General features: G+C 48.7%; 2 protein-coding genes across 2 annotated transcripts; one reads left to right on the top strand and one right to left on the bottom strand.

Moving 5' to 3' along the window:
* Positions 1–5,382: 5,382 nt before the first annotated feature.
* LOC124702476 (putative MO25-like protein At5g47540) lies at positions 5,383–14,788 on the top strand. Its single transcript, XM_047234618.1, has 11 exons — positions 5,383–5,563; positions 6,609–6,773; positions 6,853–6,971; positions 7,279–7,353; positions 8,213–8,306; positions 8,389–8,448; positions 8,761–8,826; positions 8,904–9,002; positions 9,590–9,634; positions 9,724–9,826; positions 14,400–14,788. The coding sequence occupies exons 1-11, from the start codon at positions 5,453–5,455 to the stop codon at positions 14,456–14,458; spliced, it is 996 nt and encodes a 331-aa protein (XP_047090574.1). The 5' UTR covers positions 5,383–5,452; the 3' UTR covers positions 14,459–14,788.
* On the bottom strand, positions 14,772–15,767 carry LOC124702477 (skin secretory protein xP2-like). The gene has a single exon (XM_047234619.1). The coding sequence runs from the start codon at positions 15,764–15,766 to the stop codon at positions 14,915–14,917; it is 852 nt and encodes a 283-aa protein (XP_047090575.1). The 5' UTR covers position 15,767; the 3' UTR covers positions 14,772–14,914.
* Between the last annotated feature and the right edge of the window lie 3,878 nt (positions 15,768–19,645).

Raw genomic sequence — 19,645 nt, 5'->3', positions numbered from 1 at the left:
TTCGAAGTGGATAAACCATATTAGGACCATCAATATTAAATGGGTCTCATAAATTCTCAAAGAGATATGATTCATGAGAACTTTTAAAACATTTACACGGGCCGACATTTTCCTCGTACAACAAGACACCACCAACTAATGTAGTAAGAAAGATTAAGGCTAACATGATCCATTAATCACAAATTACAGAAAAAATACCTTGATGGGGTTACTTAGTCAATTCTATTTTTTTGTTAATTGAGAAGGTTTGGACACTTCAATGTATTTTCATGTACAATATTTTGGTATTTTTCACAATTAGGAAAATGGTAATGAAAAATTTAGAATAAAAAATATGGCATATTCAAGACAATGCATCCATCCTTCTGAAATGCAAATTTCAGTTGCGTAGAAATAATTTACAAATTTGATACATGTCGCAATATATAAAATCAGATTCCTATTTGTCCATATTTTATTATTTTGAACACATAATAAATTTCCTTTTTCCAAACCACATTTACTTGAAGCGGATACTAGATCAATAACAAGTGGGCCTCATAAATTGTGAGAGTAAGGAAAGATGAGAGAGTGGTTAGTGGTGTTAATAAATGTGCCTCATGAATGCTACATAGTCGGCCTATCGTTGTTATGTATTTTCTATTAATGTCAACTTGTATTTTATTTTTGTATTTCAGAAAAGAAAACTGTTGTCTTGATCCCTAGACAGGCATGCCGTCCAGATTCAGTGTGCACAATGAATCATGTGATGTGTGCGCTAGGTGTTTTTTTTTTTTTTTTGAGTTTTTAACTTTCAGGTGAAATTCCAATGAAAAATCATTCCCTATCGACAAAAGAATGTACTCTATCTACTAGTTACAACGTATCACAAATCTAAATTTGGTTCTGTAATAAGAACAAATGTTAATCCTCAACCATCCTCTTATATAATCTGGAAATTCAAAGGTAGTACTTATAATTTGTCCTGAATCCTAAACACTTTGTTCTAGTGTCGTTCATTTTCTTTACACTTCTGGTGTTGTTTAGGTGGGTGTGCAAGATGTTAGAGTACCATCTACCATGTCGTCGTGTTGGAATTGACAGATTTCCCTAAAAATAAAATTACGAGAGATCATGAGGTCACGACGACTATTGTATCATTGTCTAAAATGACCCTAGAAAGAAGCACAACAAGTGTAACAAAGAAACAGAGGAGGCGGCGTTTTGGCTCTCAGGACCAGATGGTCATATTATCTGTACCATGGAATTCGTAGTTGAGATCTGTGTGTGTCAGACGTTGGCAGTTGTTTCTGTCGCGCAGAAAATGCAGTACCGTGGCACTGTTTGTACAATCCTTGACATACGTAGCGGATTTAATGCGACAGTTGTGGCTTCCGTCCACGCATCTGACGATGATTTTCGTGTGCCGGTAGTACAGGAATGCAAAAGAGGTACAGGAAAATGCTCTTCCGCTTGCACTGTTGGTCCAGGATTTTCTCTCGCATGAGTTCTTGTTGTTTCTTCGGAAGCCCAGGTATCAGTCTGTTTTCATAGTGAGTGTACATTGTTCATATTGTTAGCCAAATGCTCAATTGATTTTATAGAACTATCAATATTTTCTAAGTTTAAGGACAATCAATTTGTGTTTTGATAAAAATAAAAGAAGGGCTCAAACACAAACTAAAATAAAAAGGAAAGGGATAGATGTGGATACTCAATAGAATATCTTTTACCGTCTATTAAATTTTTTGGAAATAAATGATTACATTTTTTCTTGCACTTTTGTGTTCCACTAAATTCATGGGCGAAGCTCTTTTACTTCTTAATTCTCTAACGAATCAAATGATATTTCTATTCTAATTTCTGCCCTTGTCCATGTGAATCAAAGTTTTTTTACTCCCACCGTATGCAGTATGCAGGTGGAACTATTACCAGGTGTACACTTTTAATTCTAGATTGAATATTTTTACAAGTTGACCATGCTATTTTCAAAATATAGAAAATACATGTTTTGTGACGTAGAATGTAATATACTGTTATGTAACTAGCCCGTGCGATAATTAGCCATGGTTAATTTGTGCTATGTATATGTGTTAGCCGATAGCATTTGGAAGCTGAGGTAGCGGCTACAACTGTTAGAGCAACTCTAATAGAGACTAGAAAACAAAATGGAAAAATTCCGGCGATAATACGGGTTCAGGCCGAAAGAGGATTAGAACGAAGCCCGAACTCGGCCTGGCCCGAAAAACGAGTTTGGGGGCCCGACAAACTCGGCGGCCGCCCCGTATTAAGACGGGCCGTGGAGGAGAGTTCGGTTTCCAAAACCTGCTCCCCTCCGCCGCTAGCAGTCGCTCCGCCGCCGGCAGCCTCCTCTCCGGCGAGCATTTCCGCCGCCGCTGACGGCGCTCCGCCGTTGCCGCCACCACCCCTCCCTCCGCAATGGCGCGCGAAAGACTGAGCGGTAGGGGAGGGGGCCGAATCGGCGGCGGGAAATCGGCACCGCGTCCGCGGGTGCGCGGTTGGAGGCGGACCGCGCGAGGCGGGCGCGCTCCGACGGAGCTTGGAAGCGGGCGGCACGCAAGTGGTCGCGTGCGTTCGCGCACCAGGCAGCGCGCGAGGAGGCGCGCGAAGGAGAGGCCGAAGTGCCCCCGCCGGCTCGTGCAGCCCGCCGCTACCGGCGCTTCCGCCGCGCGGCGACGGCAATGATGACGACGACACAGATGGGCCGCCTCTCACCTACGGGAGCTCGGCGGAGGCGGCGCCGTTCGAGGTGGACACGCTCGGCGTTGCATAGGTGTCGTCGGCGTGGAAAAACCCTCCGCTGCCGCAAGAACCGCCCCGATGACAATCTGGGACCTAATTTAGTAGTTTAATTAGTCAAATTAAAGAGCGCAGTAGGGTTAGTCAAGTATTTTGTCTAGTTTTTGTAAATTATCTTCGAATGTAGCTCGATCGGAGTAAAAATTGGTTTCATTTCGCAAGATCATCGCAGCATATTTTTCCGCCACGTTTGATTTTCCGTTTTTCAGTTCGCGAGGTCGATTTCTAATCTACGCGGTGACTAAAAACATTTAAACAGTTTGAAAGACCGAACTCCGTGTTTTTTTGTTCAGATAAATACGGGCTCTACTACAGATGCTCTTATGTACATGTTGCTGTGCAGAAAACAGATTTTCACTAGCAGTCAAGAATGAAAGGGCACTGAAAGCATGTGATTGACATGAAGTGTGATAGTGGACTGCAATATTCCTGTTGTGGAATTTCATTTGTAACTTGGTTCGAGAGTAGTATTATTTTGTTGGTGTTATTAAGGTATCTCCAACGGGGCGACGCAAACGGTTACTCCGCGTCCGTTTGCGACCGCACGGTCGAAAAATGCGCATGCATTCCAGCCCAGTGGCCCGATCCATTAGTGACTGAGATGTCCGCCTAGATGCAAACACGGCCGAAATATGTGCCTCAGATGCGTCTGGGTGGACGATGCATGGACGCGACGCGTGACCGCTCGCTTCTTCCACGGGCCCGCCTTGCAATAGGCGCGCACCCGGACTTTAAAAAGCGACCGGCATCATCCATGCCATCGCTCATACCACCGACACTTGCGCTCCCACCCTCAGCAGCGCACGCCACCGTATCACCATGGGGAACAAGAAGCACGACTTCGAGGCATCCGACAGCGGGACACGGACGAACAGGGTGCCGCTCCCCGTCAACCTGACGTGGCTCATGCACGACAACTCGATGTCGTGCCACCGCTGGGGGGGAGGGCGTGCTCCTGCCCGACGGCGGGCCGGCGGCTCGGCCGCCGCTGGATGCCTATCCCGCCGGTGCCTCATCGCGAACCAGAGAGGACCGCCGAGATCCGGCGCAGGTGGGAGTACCTACTGCCGGACCTCCGCGCCGATCCTACCTACATTGTAGACTCCGATCTATGGCTCATATGGCGCGATACCTAGAAGGATCGGAGGAGGCAGGCGGGGTTCCCCGGTGACTGGGACTACCCGTTCGGTCAACTTCCGGCGCGCCCCCGCCCTGCCGCGCCTTGTCGACAACGTCAGGCGCCTTCGCCTTAGCCATCTTCTCATGCGCCTCGCTAGGACGACGACACGCTGGCCTCCCACAATGAGGAGGCCAAGGACAACAGCGACGACTTCGTTGAATTCGTCTTCTACGAGTGATAGAAGGCCATGGTGGAGGGCCGCGAGTTCCAGGTGCCGGACACGATGGCCGATGATGAGATTGCGCGGCTCGGCGTCCTCGTGTCGGAGGTGGACCGACCGGTGCTTCCGCTGCAGCCCCGGTACGGCACCGACATCATGTGGTAGCACCTCACGGAGGATGAGGCCCTCCAACAGGCGCTGCAGAACTCGGCCCCGTACCCGCCACCGCATCCACCTCGTCGTTCAACCCGTGGGGTGCTCCACCTCCACCTCCGTCGTTCAGCACCGGAGTACGCTCCGCCGGCTGCCAACTGGTCGTGGCCAATACCTGATCTCCTCGTAATCGACAACGAGGACGAGCAGTAGGCTAGGGTAGCAGGCAGTACATGCGCCTTTTAATTTAATTTTTATTTTCCTCTATTCACTATGTAAATTATGTTTCTCTTCGAACAGTGCAAAAAAATAAAAAAAAATTGCGTCGTGCGCTGAGGGCACCCTCGGCGCAAACGAACGCACGGTTAAATTCGACCATTTGTGCCGACGTCCACTTTCGAGTGTCCATTCTGCGTCGTCCCGTTGGACATGTCTTAAGAAAAAGGCTTGAAGAACTACCACAGTCTGGTTCATGTGTGTACACGTGATGAAAAGGAACCAACACCTACCCACCAATTTGAATTTCTAGGCGGCACTTAACAAAAGCCAAAAAGCCTAAATGTGTTATAATCTGTTAGAGCAACTATATTTTTGGAGAGCTCGTATGTTTTTTAACAGAGTTCGTATGTTTTTTAACTATATTTTTGCATTTTACCTCAGATATAGAAGTTTTTGTTTTGTTTAGCAAAAAGTTACATGAGGGTGAAGGTCTTGTATACGGTGACTGGGGCGATTGGGGCGAAAGGAAGAAGATGGGTGGCGTGGGGGGACTGGGGAGGCCCGGCAAGCTCGACACTGTCCAGAATTATATGCCATGGTCCAAAAAAAATAACGCGTCTTGTACCGTTTTGTCCATGCCGTCTGTCTGTTCCAAGACCGTGAATGCATATGTAGGCCCGAGCACTGTGCATTATGCCTCCTTACTGATAAATACAACCTGCAATACAGTACATAGGCATACATCCAGAGGCAATTGAATGGTCCAGATAGTGAGACCATCTGGACACACGACCCAAAACTGATTTCCGAGAAACAGAGGGTTAAAAAGCAAAAGCTACGGTGCTGGCGAGAAAGAAAGGGCCATCGCAACCGCCCGACCACGCGACAGATACAGCACCATTCCGTTCCGGTGCCGGCGAGGCAACGACGGAGCGCGAGAGATGTCATTCCTCTTCCGGATGGCTTCGCGGATGCGGCCGTCGACGCCGGAGGAGGTGGTCCGCTCCATCAAGGACTCTTTCCTCGCCCTCCCCACCAAGACCGGCGCCAGGGTAATCTTTCTCCCATCTCCGATGCCTACTCTAATCTCGCCCCTCGCCCTTGTATGCTAGAAGATGAGGTGGGCATCCGTCTCCGTGCGTGTCTGATCCAGGTTATTCTTGGATCAGGCAATTTAGAGTAAAAGAGTTGCGATCTGCACGTTTGATCATTGTTCTGCAGTTCGGATAATCTTATGGAAAGATCATGGTGGGCCGTTTCCTGGGGATCGTTTATTTCATTTCTTTGCATCTGAGAAGTAGTGATTCATGGTGAAATTATGTTGGGCGTCTAGCTAGATTTAACTGGGACAATGTGGCCTAATCCGAACTTTCTTGAGAAAGAAGGTTTGCACTAAAAAAATATGATGTGCTAATTAGTATAAATTATGTGGGAAAAGCTTGTTTAAGATAGTTCCATTAGTGGTTTTGTCATTAGTTTCATTAATTTAAATAGGAGGACTCCCAGGAAAAAAAATAGGAGGCTTTTCAGGAACAAGGGGCTGCCTTTGCTTGATGTCGTGCGGCTTATCCGCGATGAAATGGAGGAAAGGGCTTAAGCCTTCACTGTTTATCCCGGAGACCGGGGACTGCAGTTTTCCTGGGCTGTGGCCTTTTATAGGGTTTTTTCGACTGTCCCGAGGCCATCTTGACCGTATTAATTCTTATCTCAGTTTGTTATTCTTCACTGCTATGGAATGCTGTAATACTTCATGATTGGAACTTTCTTAGAAGAATGTTTACTTAAATAAAATAGCGTACTAATTAGTATAAAATTTGTGGCAAAAGCTTGTTTAAGATAGTTTCATTAGTGTTTTTTTTGGCTCTGCCTCTGTTACCGTGTTAATTCTTATCTCAGTTTGTTATTAGTTATCACTCACTGTTCTGGAAAGCAGTAAGCTTTAGACCATAGTATTTCATGATGAAGTTTGCAACTTTGTTTTCATTCGGCATTATAGCGAGACAAGTTTCTTATTTAGGTTGTATTCATTAAATTCTGCAAATTTTACTTGTGCACAGTTGTCATGCACACATCACTCCTATTTATGTATCTTCTTAGGCTCACGAAGAGGTTGAGAAGAACATCTCATCCTTGCGGCAACTGCTCTCTGGTGATGGAGAAACAGAACCAAATCAAGAACAAGTCCTGCAAATATCCCTTGAAATTTGCAACGAGGACTTGCTTTCCCTCTTTGTTCAGAATCTGCCTTCGTTGGGCTGGGGAGTATGTCATGTATCGATTAGACGTGTTTTTTCGGCTTCCTTTTCAACATATTACTGGACTCACTAGCTCTAAATTGCAGGTAAGAAAGGATCTGGTTAACTGCTGGTGCATTTTGCTTGGGCAGAAGGCTGATGAAAAGTATTTCTGTGTGAAATATATGGAAGAACATGTGGAGCTCTTATATTTCCTAGTTGGTTGGTAAGCCATCCAGTTCTCCAGTTATTGTTGTTGGAACAATGTACATGATTGGTAAAAGCGTGATTACGGAGATATGTTACAAGCTATTGTCTATTTGCTTGTATAAAGCTAGTTTTTGTTTACAAGCTATTGGACTTCTGTAACTGTCAATTAGGTGTTTAACTAGTAGCATGTTGCCAAAGAGTCCTGCACTTTGAAGCCTTGCAGTCCGTAATTTAAATCTTTCTGACAGCTTTCTTAAGTCTTGCTTGCTATAATGTTTGTACACTAAATCTTTGTAAACTTGATTGATTAACTCTTGCAACAGCTACAAGAACTTGGACGTTGCATTGAACAGTGGGAATATGCTGAGAGAATGCATAAAATATCCAACCCTTGCAAAGTAAGGCTTCAAAATTTCAGCGAGTTGGGACATCCTTTTATTTGGCACTATTTTGACACCCACACCACTTTCTAGATAATCTGTGCCGATTTAGATGTATCCAAACACGCATGCTTACAAAAAATTATGACATGAAGAAGAATTTGCTGTGTTTGATCTTGTCTTAGGAATATTTGGCTATACATGATAATGTGCATAAATTGATTTCCTTGATGGTGTTTCTATGAAAAACAAAGTTTCACAGCCAGATAGTTGTTTGCCTGTATATATGCCCGAGGGTTACAAGCATTGTCTCACATTTATCCTGGACAAAATATATGAAAAATGATGAATTTACTAGTTTTATTTGAATAGATTATCTACCAGAATGTTCTTCTTTCTTGAGCACTATCAGAAAGCTGTAGCTACCTAGTCGCGGTCTAAACAGTTTTGTACCCTCATATTTACCTTAACACAAAGTATCATTGGTGAGTGATTTTGTTCATCTCTCATGCAGTAGGCAGTACTCACTCCGTCCCAAAATATAATGCGCCCTTGAATTTAGCTGGTCAACAACTTATAACTTTGACTATAATTTGTACTTATAATATGTTCATAAAATTTGTAGAAATGTGTATGCAATAAAAGATAATTGCAAGACGAATCCAACGATAGGACATGTGCATTCTCAATCCATATATTTTTAGTATATGTTATCGGTCAACGTTGTGCATCAAAGACTGCGAAAAATTTTGTGCCTTATGTTTTGGGACGGAGGGAGTAGTTATTATCCATAGTATAAGAACATATTATGAAACAGAAAACTAGTTAAGTTAATTAATTAATTTGGCATACATTTAATTTTGTAGTGTTCTTTCAGATATATATTGGAATCCGATAGCTTTGAGTTATTTTTCGAGTATGTTGAGCTGCCGAATTTCGACATTGCTTCTGATGCTCTAAGCACTTTCAAGGTAAATCCATATTTGCATATTATTTGTGTACATTTACTGTTTATCAGATATTGAATGCTTGTTCTTGACAAGATGTTCGCAGGATTTGCTTACCAAACATGAAACTGTTGTCGCTGAGTTCTTGGGCTCCCATTATGAGCAGGTCACTGTCTTGTTCTGAAGATTTTATGCATTCATGTGATAAATGAAATGTCATTTTTTTAGGGAGTGCAATAAAATTTCCTTTTGTTGAGTTTATATACTGAAAGCCATCATTAATTGATGGATTATTACCTCTTTAACTCTGCCTTATTACTATTTGTAATACACCTAAACATTAGAATTTTGTTGTTGCTTGCTTAATGCCTTTACAAAAACTATTTTGCAATCGTGTGAAAACTTAAACTGCTCATCAAATTTAATATACTGGTAATTTCCATTCTTCTTGTTACTGACAGTCTAACATCTTGTTCAGTTCTTTGAACTCTACACAAGGATCTTAAAATCAAGTAATTATGTAACAAGGCGCCAGGCAGTGAAGGTTAGACTATGTTCATATGCTCTAGCTAATCATACGAGTCACTTGGGAAAAAAAGTAATAGTGCTCTGTATTTTCAGTTCCTTTCAGAATTTCTGTTGGAGGCTTCAAACTCTAAGATAATGAAGCGATATATTCAGGAAGTTCGTTTCCTGAATATTATGATTGGTCTACTGAAGGTATCAGTACCTTACTGTTCATGTAGGAATTAGTCAACATTAATATATCTTATTTTGGTTATTCATTACCCTGCTTCTTGTTATGTTCATGTCTAAAACCCCCTTGTGTGATATCTTATGGATATTATGCTAAAACTGTAATAGTATTCCCTCCGTCCCTGTTTACATGGCGTCCTTGTTCTTTGTGGTTTAATTTTGACCATAAATTTGACCAATGATACACGAGGCATGTGTCATAAAAATTATAGCATTGAATTTTTCTTTCGAATATGAATTTAAGGTTATAATATGAATGACAACAATAGTTGCAAGCTTGCTGAAAGTAAAGACCCAACATTGTGAAAACTGAATCATTCTATTATTCTTATGAACAACTCCTAGCTCTGAAGGTCCCAAAAGTTGTCTTAAAGTTCAGACGTGATATATATTTGAGGTGCTTGCATTTTTCGTAACTGTTGATTGAATATAACTTTTCCCTTTTGAGTAGGTTCTCCAATTCTGCACAAATAGTATAAATGTCATGTGTTTAGACATTCAATCTCTTTCTAGGTGTGTCAGTTGTCACTACTAACCGGCATCTTCTATAGGATTCAAGCAAAAATATCAGAATATGTGCATTCCACGTTTTTAAGGTACCATCTTTACGTTCAGGTACATGTATGCCCTGCTATAATTAATTCCTACTAACTGTTTTCTTGGGTCCATTTCCTGTGCTGAACAGGTATTTGTTGCCAATCCGAACAAGCCTCGCGGTATTGTTGAAGCTTTGCGAGAAAATCGCAGAGAGTTGTTGAAACTACTCCACAATCTTCCTGCAAGTAAAGGTAGTAATGTGCCTGAATCTTTAATTCTTTCCACCTTAGATTCCATTGGTCACCAGGTTGAAATATGGTAGTCAGGATTTTTTGTTCCGAGGTGAACCGGGGGGGGGGGGGGGGGGAACTTCCCACCGCTTGTTATATTACCTGAAAGCCAAGGAGCCTGTCCAAAGACATACATAGAGGATACATGGGGGGGGGGGGGGAGAGAAAGCTCAGCCCTCAAGGCACGAGAGCACATACGATCGCAGCATATCTAGGCGCGCCCTGTGAGCGGTAGGGAACCGCCACCTCCAAAGGGCAAGGTCGTCGCAGACCCTCCGGAGAGTCGAGTCTGCCGAGTGAGCGACCCCGTTGAAAACGAGATCGTTGCGCGACTTCCAGAGGGACCAGAGGATTGCCGCCACGCCAACGCGCCACACAGAAGGGTCGAAAGGCGCAGGGGCCTGCAGCTCCCAAATGGAGAAACTCCCCGCCGGGATTGGGACATCCAGGCGGGACCATGTCGTCGTAGCGAGGCGACAGGAGAAGAACAGATGTCTACCAGTCTCGGGGCAGGGACAAGCAGCGCAGACATCGGAGGGGGCGCAACTCTTGTGGAAGAGATTCGCCCGCGTGCTCAACCGGTCGATGTCAGCAAGGTATGCGAAGATCTTGATCTTCGAGGGGGCCTGAAGGGACCAGGACATGCACGCAGAGGTGTCGAGGGGCTGCGCTGGCGCGAGGGAGCAGTAAGCCTCGCGCGAGCAGAACCGGGGTGTCGAGGGAGAGTCGATGACGCGCCGATCCTCGCCGTGGCGGAGGGAGATGCTGTCGATGAGTCCGCGGACCATCAGGAGCTCAACCTCCGCGGCACCCGTCAGACGGGGCTGCAGATCCAAGCCCCCACTGGCCACCGTGGCAACGGTAGCGTGGCGCTGGTACAGTGGGAGAAGAGAGCGGGGAAACGCGTCGCAAGCGCCCCCCCTCCAGCCACCTGTTGAGCCAGAAGGACGTAGCTCGCCCATCCACCACCGTAACCTTGGTGATGGCGCGGTAGAGAGGGAGGCACTCGTCGATGATCTTCTCCAAGAAAGAAGGAGATGATGAGCACTCCCCGAGATCTCGACCTGTCTGAGAGAAAAACCAGGTCTTCCAGGGTAACGGGTTAGGTTGGTGTAGTTTGTGGATGAAATTTAGCAGCAAGCACATGTTCTTCCGGTGGAGGTCCTTGACGCCGAAACCGCCCTCCTGCTTAGACAACAAAACTTTATCCCAAGCAATTAGACAACGGGCACCGGAACAAGAGTCCTTTCCGGTCCAAAAAAAGCACGACGTCTCTTATCAATACTTTCGATCACACCACGAGGTAACAGATACGAGCACATGTAATAAGTTGCGAGGTTGTTAAGAACCGCATTACACAAGACAAGCCTACCCCGAGAGGATAACAGGTGCGCGCGCCAGCCAGAGAGACGACGGTCAAAGGAGAGAACGAGGGGAGCGAAAGCCGAGGCAGGGAACTTCGTAGGAGAAAGAGGAAGCCCAAGATAGGGTTGGGGAAAGGAGGAGAGGGGACAACCAAGCGAGCTGGCCATCCCCGCGGCTTCATCCGGCGGGACGTGCATCAGGATGAAACAGGATTTGTGGAAGTTAATAGCGAGGCCAGTTGCAGAGGCAAAGTCGTCCAAGACTTTCCTAAGGCAAGCCGCAGCTTCAAGAGAGGCCTTGCAAAGGATCAGGGTATCATCCGCGTATTGGAGGACAGGACACGGGAGGTCAGAGGAAAGGGGGTGAGCGAGGGAGCCATTTCCCCAAGCCTGGAGGATAAGGCGTTGGAGAAGGTCGGCGACGATGATAAAAAGATACGGGGAGAGCGGGTCCCCCTGCCGAAGACCATTGCAACAACGGATCCAGCAGCCTGGCACGCCATTTAGAAGGACAGCAGTATGCCCAGTGGCGAGGATTGCCTCCATCCAGCGACACCAGCGGTCATCGAAACCTCTAGCCCTAAGGCTTTACGGATATCAATTTTAAAAACCAGAGTGGGGGCTTTCCTGGAGTGGCAGCATCGCAGGAGATCCGCGGCGTAGAAGATGTTTTCGGAGATGCGACGACCCGTGAGGAAACCAGTCTGGTCAGCGATGACGAGGGCATGGATAGCACTCTGGAGCCTGGTCGTAAGGACTTTGGTGATCCCTTTCATGATGCAGTTCTGGAGGGAGATAGGCCGAAATTGGGAAGGGTGGGCAGCCGATTCAGTCTTAGGTAGGAGGACCAAGAAGGCCCGGTTGATACGGCTGAGGTCGATGGTTTCGTCGTAGAAGGACGAGAACACATCCAGAACATCCCCGAGATCAAGTCCCAAAAAGTGGTGAAAAAGGTGGGGCCAAAACCATCAGGCCCCGGGCTAGAGAGCTTGTTCATGGAAGTGAAGGCAAGCTTGATCTCCTCCGGTGTGAAGGAGGCGCTGAAACTGGAAGCAAGGGGAGTCGCCTCAGTGTAGAGGGAGGAGAGGTCGAAGGGCCAGGAAACGGGCGTAACCGTCCTCAGAAGGTCGGAGAAGAAACTTTTCAAGACATCGGCTTTGTCCGGTGTTTTGAAACGTCAACCCCCTCAATCGAAAGAGACGGAATAGTGTTGCGGCGAAGCCTGCAGGTCGCGGAGGCATGGAAAAACTTGGTGTTTTCGTCCCCCTCAAGGACAAAATGAACCTTAGCCCGGGTCCGCCAGTAAAGGGATCTCTCTTCGATCGAGCGGTGGAGAGCCTCCATAGTAAGCGAGCGGACCCATCTTTCAGGAGGAGAGAGAGGCCGCCCTTCCTCCGGGAGGTCAAGGAGTTGGATAAGGATGCGACAATCCTTTTCCCTCAGCAGACGCCTCGACCAGTCTTTGCAGATCTTCCTACATAGGCGTAGTCTAGCAACCAGCCTAGCGGTGGGGTCGGGGCAGAAGGTAGACCCCCAAGCAGCCGAGATAGACAAACGGAAGCACTGGTGGAGGGCCCAAGATGGCTCGTAGGGAAAGAAACCCCCCTTAGGGATAGAGGTAGAGACTTTGGCAAGGGCAGGAACGTGGTCGGAAGTGTCGCGAGTAAGAGAGGAGAGGGAGGAGGTAGGGAAGAGAGTGTTCCAGGCATGGTTGATGAAGAATCTGTCGAGGCGGATCAGGGTGGGGGCGGCGCGTTTGTTGGACCAGGTAAACTGCCTATCACGTAGGGGCAGCTCGATGAGCCCAAGGAGATTAATCGTGTCATTGAACATCTCAGCCTCGGAGACAGAGAAATTAGCGTTGTTCCTATCAGCTGGGTTGCGAATAAGGTTAAAATCGCCTGCGATAATCCAAGGGACTTGGTCCCCGGGATCGTGAGTGGTGAGATTTTGGACGAAAACAGGCTTGTCGGAATGCTCGCAAGGGGCATAAACGTTAGAGAAACGAAAAATGGTACCATCGTTGTTAATCGAAAGGTCCGTGGAGAGGATGTATCTGGAGGGGTAAGATCTAACGAGGGAACAGAAAGAGTTATTCCAGGCCGAGACCATCCCACCAGAGGCGCCAATCGAATCGCCGGATTCAAAATCGCAAAGAGAAGGGGGGAGAAAGGTGGCCGCCTTAGAGGCAGGGAGAGACACAAGCTTGGTCTCCTGGAGACCGACGACGTGGGGCTTAGCGTCAAGCAAATCGGCACGCACAAGATCACATTTAACAGCATCACCAAGCCCTCTAACATTCCAAGAGCCGACGCAGAAGCTAAAAGAGCCTATCATAGATTGGAAGAAGGATCACCGAGGCGGAAAAACAAAAAAGGATGGTTACACGCTGCAAGACACTACGGCTTAAGGCCAAAAGCAGAAAAGAAAAAGGGGCGGAACTGGGGGAAAGGAGACGCAGCTCCAGGCAGATGGAGCGGGGAAGAATACAACAGACACGACAGCAACCATCACAACGGTAGCGGCCGTCGACGTTTCCCTCAGGAGGAGGCCACCAACGTCGAGCCGCACGGGGGGACGGCGTCCTCATGTGGACGAGGAGGGCACCTCCGCGTCGTCGTCAACGGCATCGGGGTCGACGCCGCACGTCGCGGCAAGCTCCTTTAGGTGCAGAAGAGGGATCGGGCCAGGGTCAGAACTGCCGCCAAAGCCTGCAGCCTCCGCCGCCGCACGGAGACGTGGCGAGCCACCGGAGTAGTCAAAACGGGACGCCTTCATCGCCTTTGCTTTGGAGAGCATGGAGAGGAACTGCGGCGCCTCCTTGGACGCCAGCCGAGAGCTGCGGCGCTCTTTGAAGGCGGAGTCAACCGCCCTCTTGCGGCCAACCCGCTGCTTGCGCGTGGCGTCCTCGTGCTCGCACTCGGAGGCCACCAGCCCGGCCGGCATGTCCGGGGTGGGAGCGAGCGAGGACACGGGCGGCACAAAGACGGCGTGGTCACCACGCTCCCCCTCAACGTGCTCCGACACAAGCGGAGTGGCCGGGACGGTGAGAGTATGGTAGTCAGGATCAAAACCTTGTGTTGTACCATAACATGAATGACCAATTCAATGTCAAGGGAAAAAATGACTTGGGAATATTTTAGCATTACTGATTTTGCTCCGTTTTACAGGTGAAGATGAACTTGACGAGGAGCGAGACCTTATCATTCAGGCAATTGAGAAGCTGTAATGCCGATCCACTATCAGTTGATGCCCTTTGACTCGTCGAACAAGTGTGCTATTTTGCATGAATTTTCGTGCTTGTCAACCAACCTATCAGAACCGACAAGGTCGCATATATATTGCTGTAAGCTTCTGAGAGCTGTGTCTTTCTGCAGGATTATGCAGTCCGTCCAACGAGAGTAACAACTAGATGCAGCATAGTACTCTATGTTCTAACTATAGCGAGGTGAATTTGTAGCTAGTTTTGGGGGCAGGCGAACTGTTACTTTGTTATGTGATGTGACTTTGCTTTCTGATGATGTCCCAAGTTATATATTCCATTAGCAAGAAAGAAAAATCTGGAATTGCAGCAAAACGCACATCGTAGCTGAAATCAGTGGTAGCAAAATACAGAAGTACAGTAACCAGACTTTCCAGATGCAGCCTGGTGAGTGGTGAACTGGTGATTCAGGTGATCATCTCCCTACTTGGACGAGCTCAAGGCCTTGCGGACCCTGGAGCTCACCCTGACCCTCCCCTTGGTCTGCTGCGCTTTGTCCTCGGCTTTGGCGTCCGCAGGCGGCCTTTCGGTCGTGACAGCCGCTGGCGGCGTGGGCACAGGCATCCACCCTGACACCTTCTCGGCGACCTTGTTTGCGGTTGCGCTGACGGTAGTAGGAGTACTGCTTGCGGGGACCTTGCCAGCAGGCTTGTCACCTCCCTTGGCCGGCGTCGGCATCCACCCTGCCACCTTCTCGGCGACCTTGTTTGCGGTTGCGCTGAGGGTAGTAGGAGTGCTCGTCGCAGGGACCTTGCCAGCAGGCTTGTCACCTCCCTTGGCCGGCGCCGGCATCCACCCTGCCACCTTCTCGCCAACCTTGTTTGCGGTTGCGCTCAGGTTAGTAGAAGCGCTCGTGGGGACCTTGCCAGCATGCGGTTTCCCGGGCACCGCGGGGAGCGTGACCACCGGTGCCGTAGGTTTAGGCGCTTTGCCTGATGGAGATGGCGTCGGCGCATGTGCCGGCAGCACAATAGGAGGCGGTGCACCACCGTGCGTCACCGGTGCCGGGGGTTTAGGAGCTTTGCCTACGTGAGATGGCGCCGGCGCATGTGCCGGCAGCACAATCGGAGTTGGTGCACCACCATGCGTCGTGGCAGGCTCTCCCCCGGTAGTGGCAGCTCCGCCGTCCTGAGAGTGGCCCGTCAGGCGGAGGAGAGGCCGGAACGCCGGACGGGCCTGGAAGGCTCTCTGGAGCCTGCTGCAGATTGTCGGCGTCTTGCCCTGGCCGGCGGCGGCGCCAGCAGCAGGTCCCCTGTCCCTGTTGTCAGCCTGCATCCTGTACTTCGAGTGTAGAGAAGTGGAGAAAGGACTGTGCTCTTATATAGGCAAATATAGGGTATATCTAGCTTGCTGGTGAAGTGAAGGAGATGGGAGTCGGAAACGCATCTCGCTGCCTGCTCTTTTCGTCTGATCAGATGCTCGGCGCACAAACTAAAGAGGAAGGATATGAGCCGACGAGAAATGGCATCGTATTCGTCCGCAATATTACTACTAGAACAAGCGAACAGCTAGACCGCACCGGCCTGCCGCCATTTTAAGGAACAAAGCAGAGTAACATTGGGGCAGCTGGTATCCAGTGTGCCGAGGGGATGTTTCTACCGTCGATTCGTGTGCACACCGCGATTGTACATATCGCCATATCGGTCTATGATCTGTTGGCTATCAGGGAATTGGAGGTGCTTCAACTTGGCACTGCACTTGGGATGGTGGCCTCCATGCGGAGCCATGAAGTGCATGTACACGCGCAGAAAGCAATACATAGCACTGATGCACATCGAAGAAGGACATAAAGAATCTAAGGTAAGACGAACTCTAAATAAATATGATGTATATACCAAAATATTCTAAGGAAATTGTTGTTGTCGCCACGATTATAAGCAATGCCAGCTCAACGCGGTGATAACCCGAAGGAAACATGATGTGTCTTTCAAATAGCAAGACAATCTGTAAAATCTTCAATTCTCGGCTTATGGCGTATGAATAATGAATAGCTCAAAATTATCTTTTACTCCCTTTGTTCGATTTTAATCAACGCATGGATACAAGACAAATGAACTGGCAGTAGTTCTAATTCAAGTCAATTAAATACGAAAGGAGGGAGTATATAAGATCCATGGTAAATCTCTATAAGGCGAGATATCTTGTTCAAATTGAACCTAAAAAATGAGTCTCTTAACTAAAGACAAGAGATGTTCTAAGGCAACTTTGAAGACAGCTCATTTAAACGGTGGTCAAATCAGTGGCAATGAAGTCTTTATCAACATAGAAGGTGTCCACAATGTAAAAAATATCAGTAGTGACCTAGTGTCTTCCTCCTTTTCATTTTTTGCCATTTTATCATTTTATCCATGCTTACAACTGTGATGCGTAAATTGATATATATTCCAACATGGGCTCTCAGCAATTCTCCAATTGAGCAAACATGTACTCACATCCTTAACCAAAAACATTGATTAAACTAATATAACTATAATTTTAAATCAATAAAGTATATAAAGCCAAAGTAGAACCACAAAAATAATCCATGCATATCTAGAGGTGGTTTCAGCCACACCCATAAGGTGATAAAAGTACCCTCGAGCTGTGGCGGACCTATGTTGAAACAAAACTGGATTATGGTCTGCCCAGCTTAGCCCAAAACACTGAAGAGTGAGGAGAAAATTTGTTTCTAAAAAGGCAAAAAATATAGTCTTCTTTGGGCTAGCCCGCCCAACAATTATGTTGCAGTTCCGCTAGTGCCCTCAAGTACTCCTTAAATACCCTAGCTAGAACATTTTTTTGCGGGTAAAACTAGATCTTTATTAACCAGTTGGAGCTACATTCAGTTCAATTTCAAGGTCCTGCATGAGACACTAAGGACACGAATCAAACCGTACAAGAGATTGTTGCTCTGTTCTTGCAAAATTTGCAAGACATGACCTGGCCTAACTTCCCGACGATCTACTTTTACAAAGGAGATAATTCTACCTTGCTTAACCAAGTCTTTAATTTCAGAAATAATATGCAGAAACGAGGAACGATCCTGTGCCGGGTCACGTACGGCCACAATCGGATTAGAGCAATCTGTCTCAATTATTATTAGCTAGAACATTGTTTAAAGACAGATTTTGTTTGATTGAGAATTATGTATTGTAATAAAGAGGAAGAGTTGGTTTCGACTAGACTAGACCTAATCATGTTTCCTGTTCAAAATCTGTTTTGCACGGGATCAAAGCTGATAGCCTCTGATGATCCTACAACACATCCCAGGTGGTTTTATTTCATTTTAGATCCAAGGGAGAGCGGGGGGGGGGGCGATGACTGAGGCGACGGCTGAGGCGACGGAGCCCTGGCTCGCGCCGGGCCGGACGACTCGCCGGCGGACCCTTCCGATCCGGCCAATCCTTTCTCCGGCCGGGTCGTCTCCACGCTCGGGTGGTCGTTTTGATCCCCTGGAGGATTCGGAGGTGGACGAAGAGATCACGGTGGCGAAGGAGGTGGCGTGGGCTGGTCTGGAAGATGAGCCAAAGGTGCTGCCGATCGACCTTGATGGTGATCTGGATCGGGCGGCGCTGTTGGAGGACTTCTGGGGCAAGATCGGGTTCCCAGGGGCGGCGGCCAGGCCATGGGAGCGACGGGTTTCGCCGTCGGTGGTGGATGAGCCGAGGGCTCGTTCAGCATCACCTACGCGCGTGGAACCCGCGAGACTAGGTCGTGCGATCTCCAGCTCGCCGCCGGGGTTGAGGCTTCCTCGGCAGTCGGTGCGGATCAAGGGGTGGAAGGGACCACTCCCCTCCAAGAGGATCATGCCGCCGGCAGTGTTCGGTGATTCCTCGACGTTGCTGCGAAGGGAGCGAATCGGGTGGCCGGCGGCTCCTCCTCGCCGGCGAGCGATGCGGTGGCAGCCAGTCGAACTCGGTTTGAACCGGAGGAGGCGGGATCGCCGCTGGCTGGGCCGCACACGCGTTGGGCCGGCCTGTGTCGGGCTTTGGTGGGCCTACAGCGGGAAGACAGGCGAAGGGTACATCAGGTTGCGATCGCGAGGCATGCGATCGTAAGATCGTTTTCGTCACGCAGTCACGCCGTCGCCGCCTCGCCTCCGTCTACACCGCTGCTCCTGCCACCAGATCCGCGCCCGAGTTTCTCGCCCGTCATCAACGCCGCTCGCGGGCGCTCTGTTTGGCCGGTCTTTCGTCAACGTGGTCGCCATGGGCGCTGCCACCGGATCCATGGCCGGGCCGTCCCGCCCTGTGCCACGAGGGACGACGCCAGCGCCTTCGGCGCCGATTCCCGCGCAGGCGGTCGCCGCGTCGGCGAACGGGGGGTACCAAGGACCTCCGGGGTTCCAGGGTTGGCCGGCGGGAGCACTTATGCCGCATGCACCTGCCGCGCAGCCTCGACCTCAAGTGGGGTATCGCCCGCCTCCGCCGCGTATGCCGACTACGCCGTTTATGCCCCAGCAACAACCACAGTATCCGCCGCAACAACAATACCCACAGTATCAAGGGCAGTTTTTTCAGTATCCTCATCCTATGCAGCAGCCGGTGGTGCCTCAGTCGATGCAGCAGCCTGTAGCTCAGATTCCGCCAGCGCAGCCAGGACAACTGAAGAAGAGGAGAAAGAAGAAGCCTGCCGCTGCGGTGGGAGCAGTGGGAGGTGGAGCTGTTGTGCCGCCGCCCGCAATGCAGGGGATGATGCAGGATTCATCGGTACCGGTGGGTATGTCGGTCTCTACGCCTACGGTGGAGGTTGTTTCTGCACCACAGCAGTTGCCTACGGTTACACCTATCGCTGCTGCACCTGTTGTGAAGCCTAAGAAGGTTGGTCGGTGCTGGAAGTTTGCGATCAATACACATGCTACAAAAGACTGCAAGGTTTTACACTACTGTTTAGTTTGCGACTCTGGGGCGCACCCGACCATCCGGTGCCCTGTTTTGAAGGCCCCGAAGCCCATGAGTTTTTTTGTGGGTTGTGGTAATGATGCTACGCTTGACCTTCAGATTCCAGACTCAGTATATAAGCCACAGTTGGTATCCTCAGGAGCACCTACAGCTTTGGTATAGGTGTCAGGGGAGGGGTCTGTTACAGCGGCAGATATCCAGAGTCTCATGGCTCGCATGTGTCCGGGGAACCCCACATGGAGGTGGGAGGCGGTGCCTCATGGTACTAATGCTT

Source organism: Lolium rigidum, chromosome 3 (assembly GCF_022539505.1).
Source record: "Lolium rigidum isolate FL_2022 chromosome 3, APGP_CSIRO_Lrig_0.1, whole genome shotgun sequence".
Lineage (NCBI taxonomy): Eukaryota > Viridiplantae > Streptophyta > Magnoliopsida > Poales > Poaceae > Lolium > Lolium rigidum.
This window is presented reverse-complemented; position numbering and strand designations above follow the sequence as displayed.

Excerpts from the sequence above, each read along its gene's own strand:
- LOC124702476 (XM_047234618.1), top strand. The coding sequence starts at position 5,453 with ATGTCATTCCTCTTCCGGATGGCTTCGCGGATGCGGCCGTCGACGCCG. Across the intron at positions 6,972-7,278 it reads TTATATTTCCTAGTTGGTTG|CTACAAGAACTTGGACGTTG; the intron begins GTAAGCCATCCA and ends CTCTTGCAACAG. Across the intron at positions 8,827-8,903 it reads CAAGGCGCCAGGCAGTGAAG|TTCCTTTCAGAATTTCTGTT; the intron begins GTTAGACTATGT and ends CTGTATTTTCAG.
- LOC124702477 (XM_047234619.1), bottom strand. The coding sequence starts at position 15,766 with ATGCAGGCTGACAACAGGGACAGGGGACCTGCTGCTGGCGCCGCCGCC.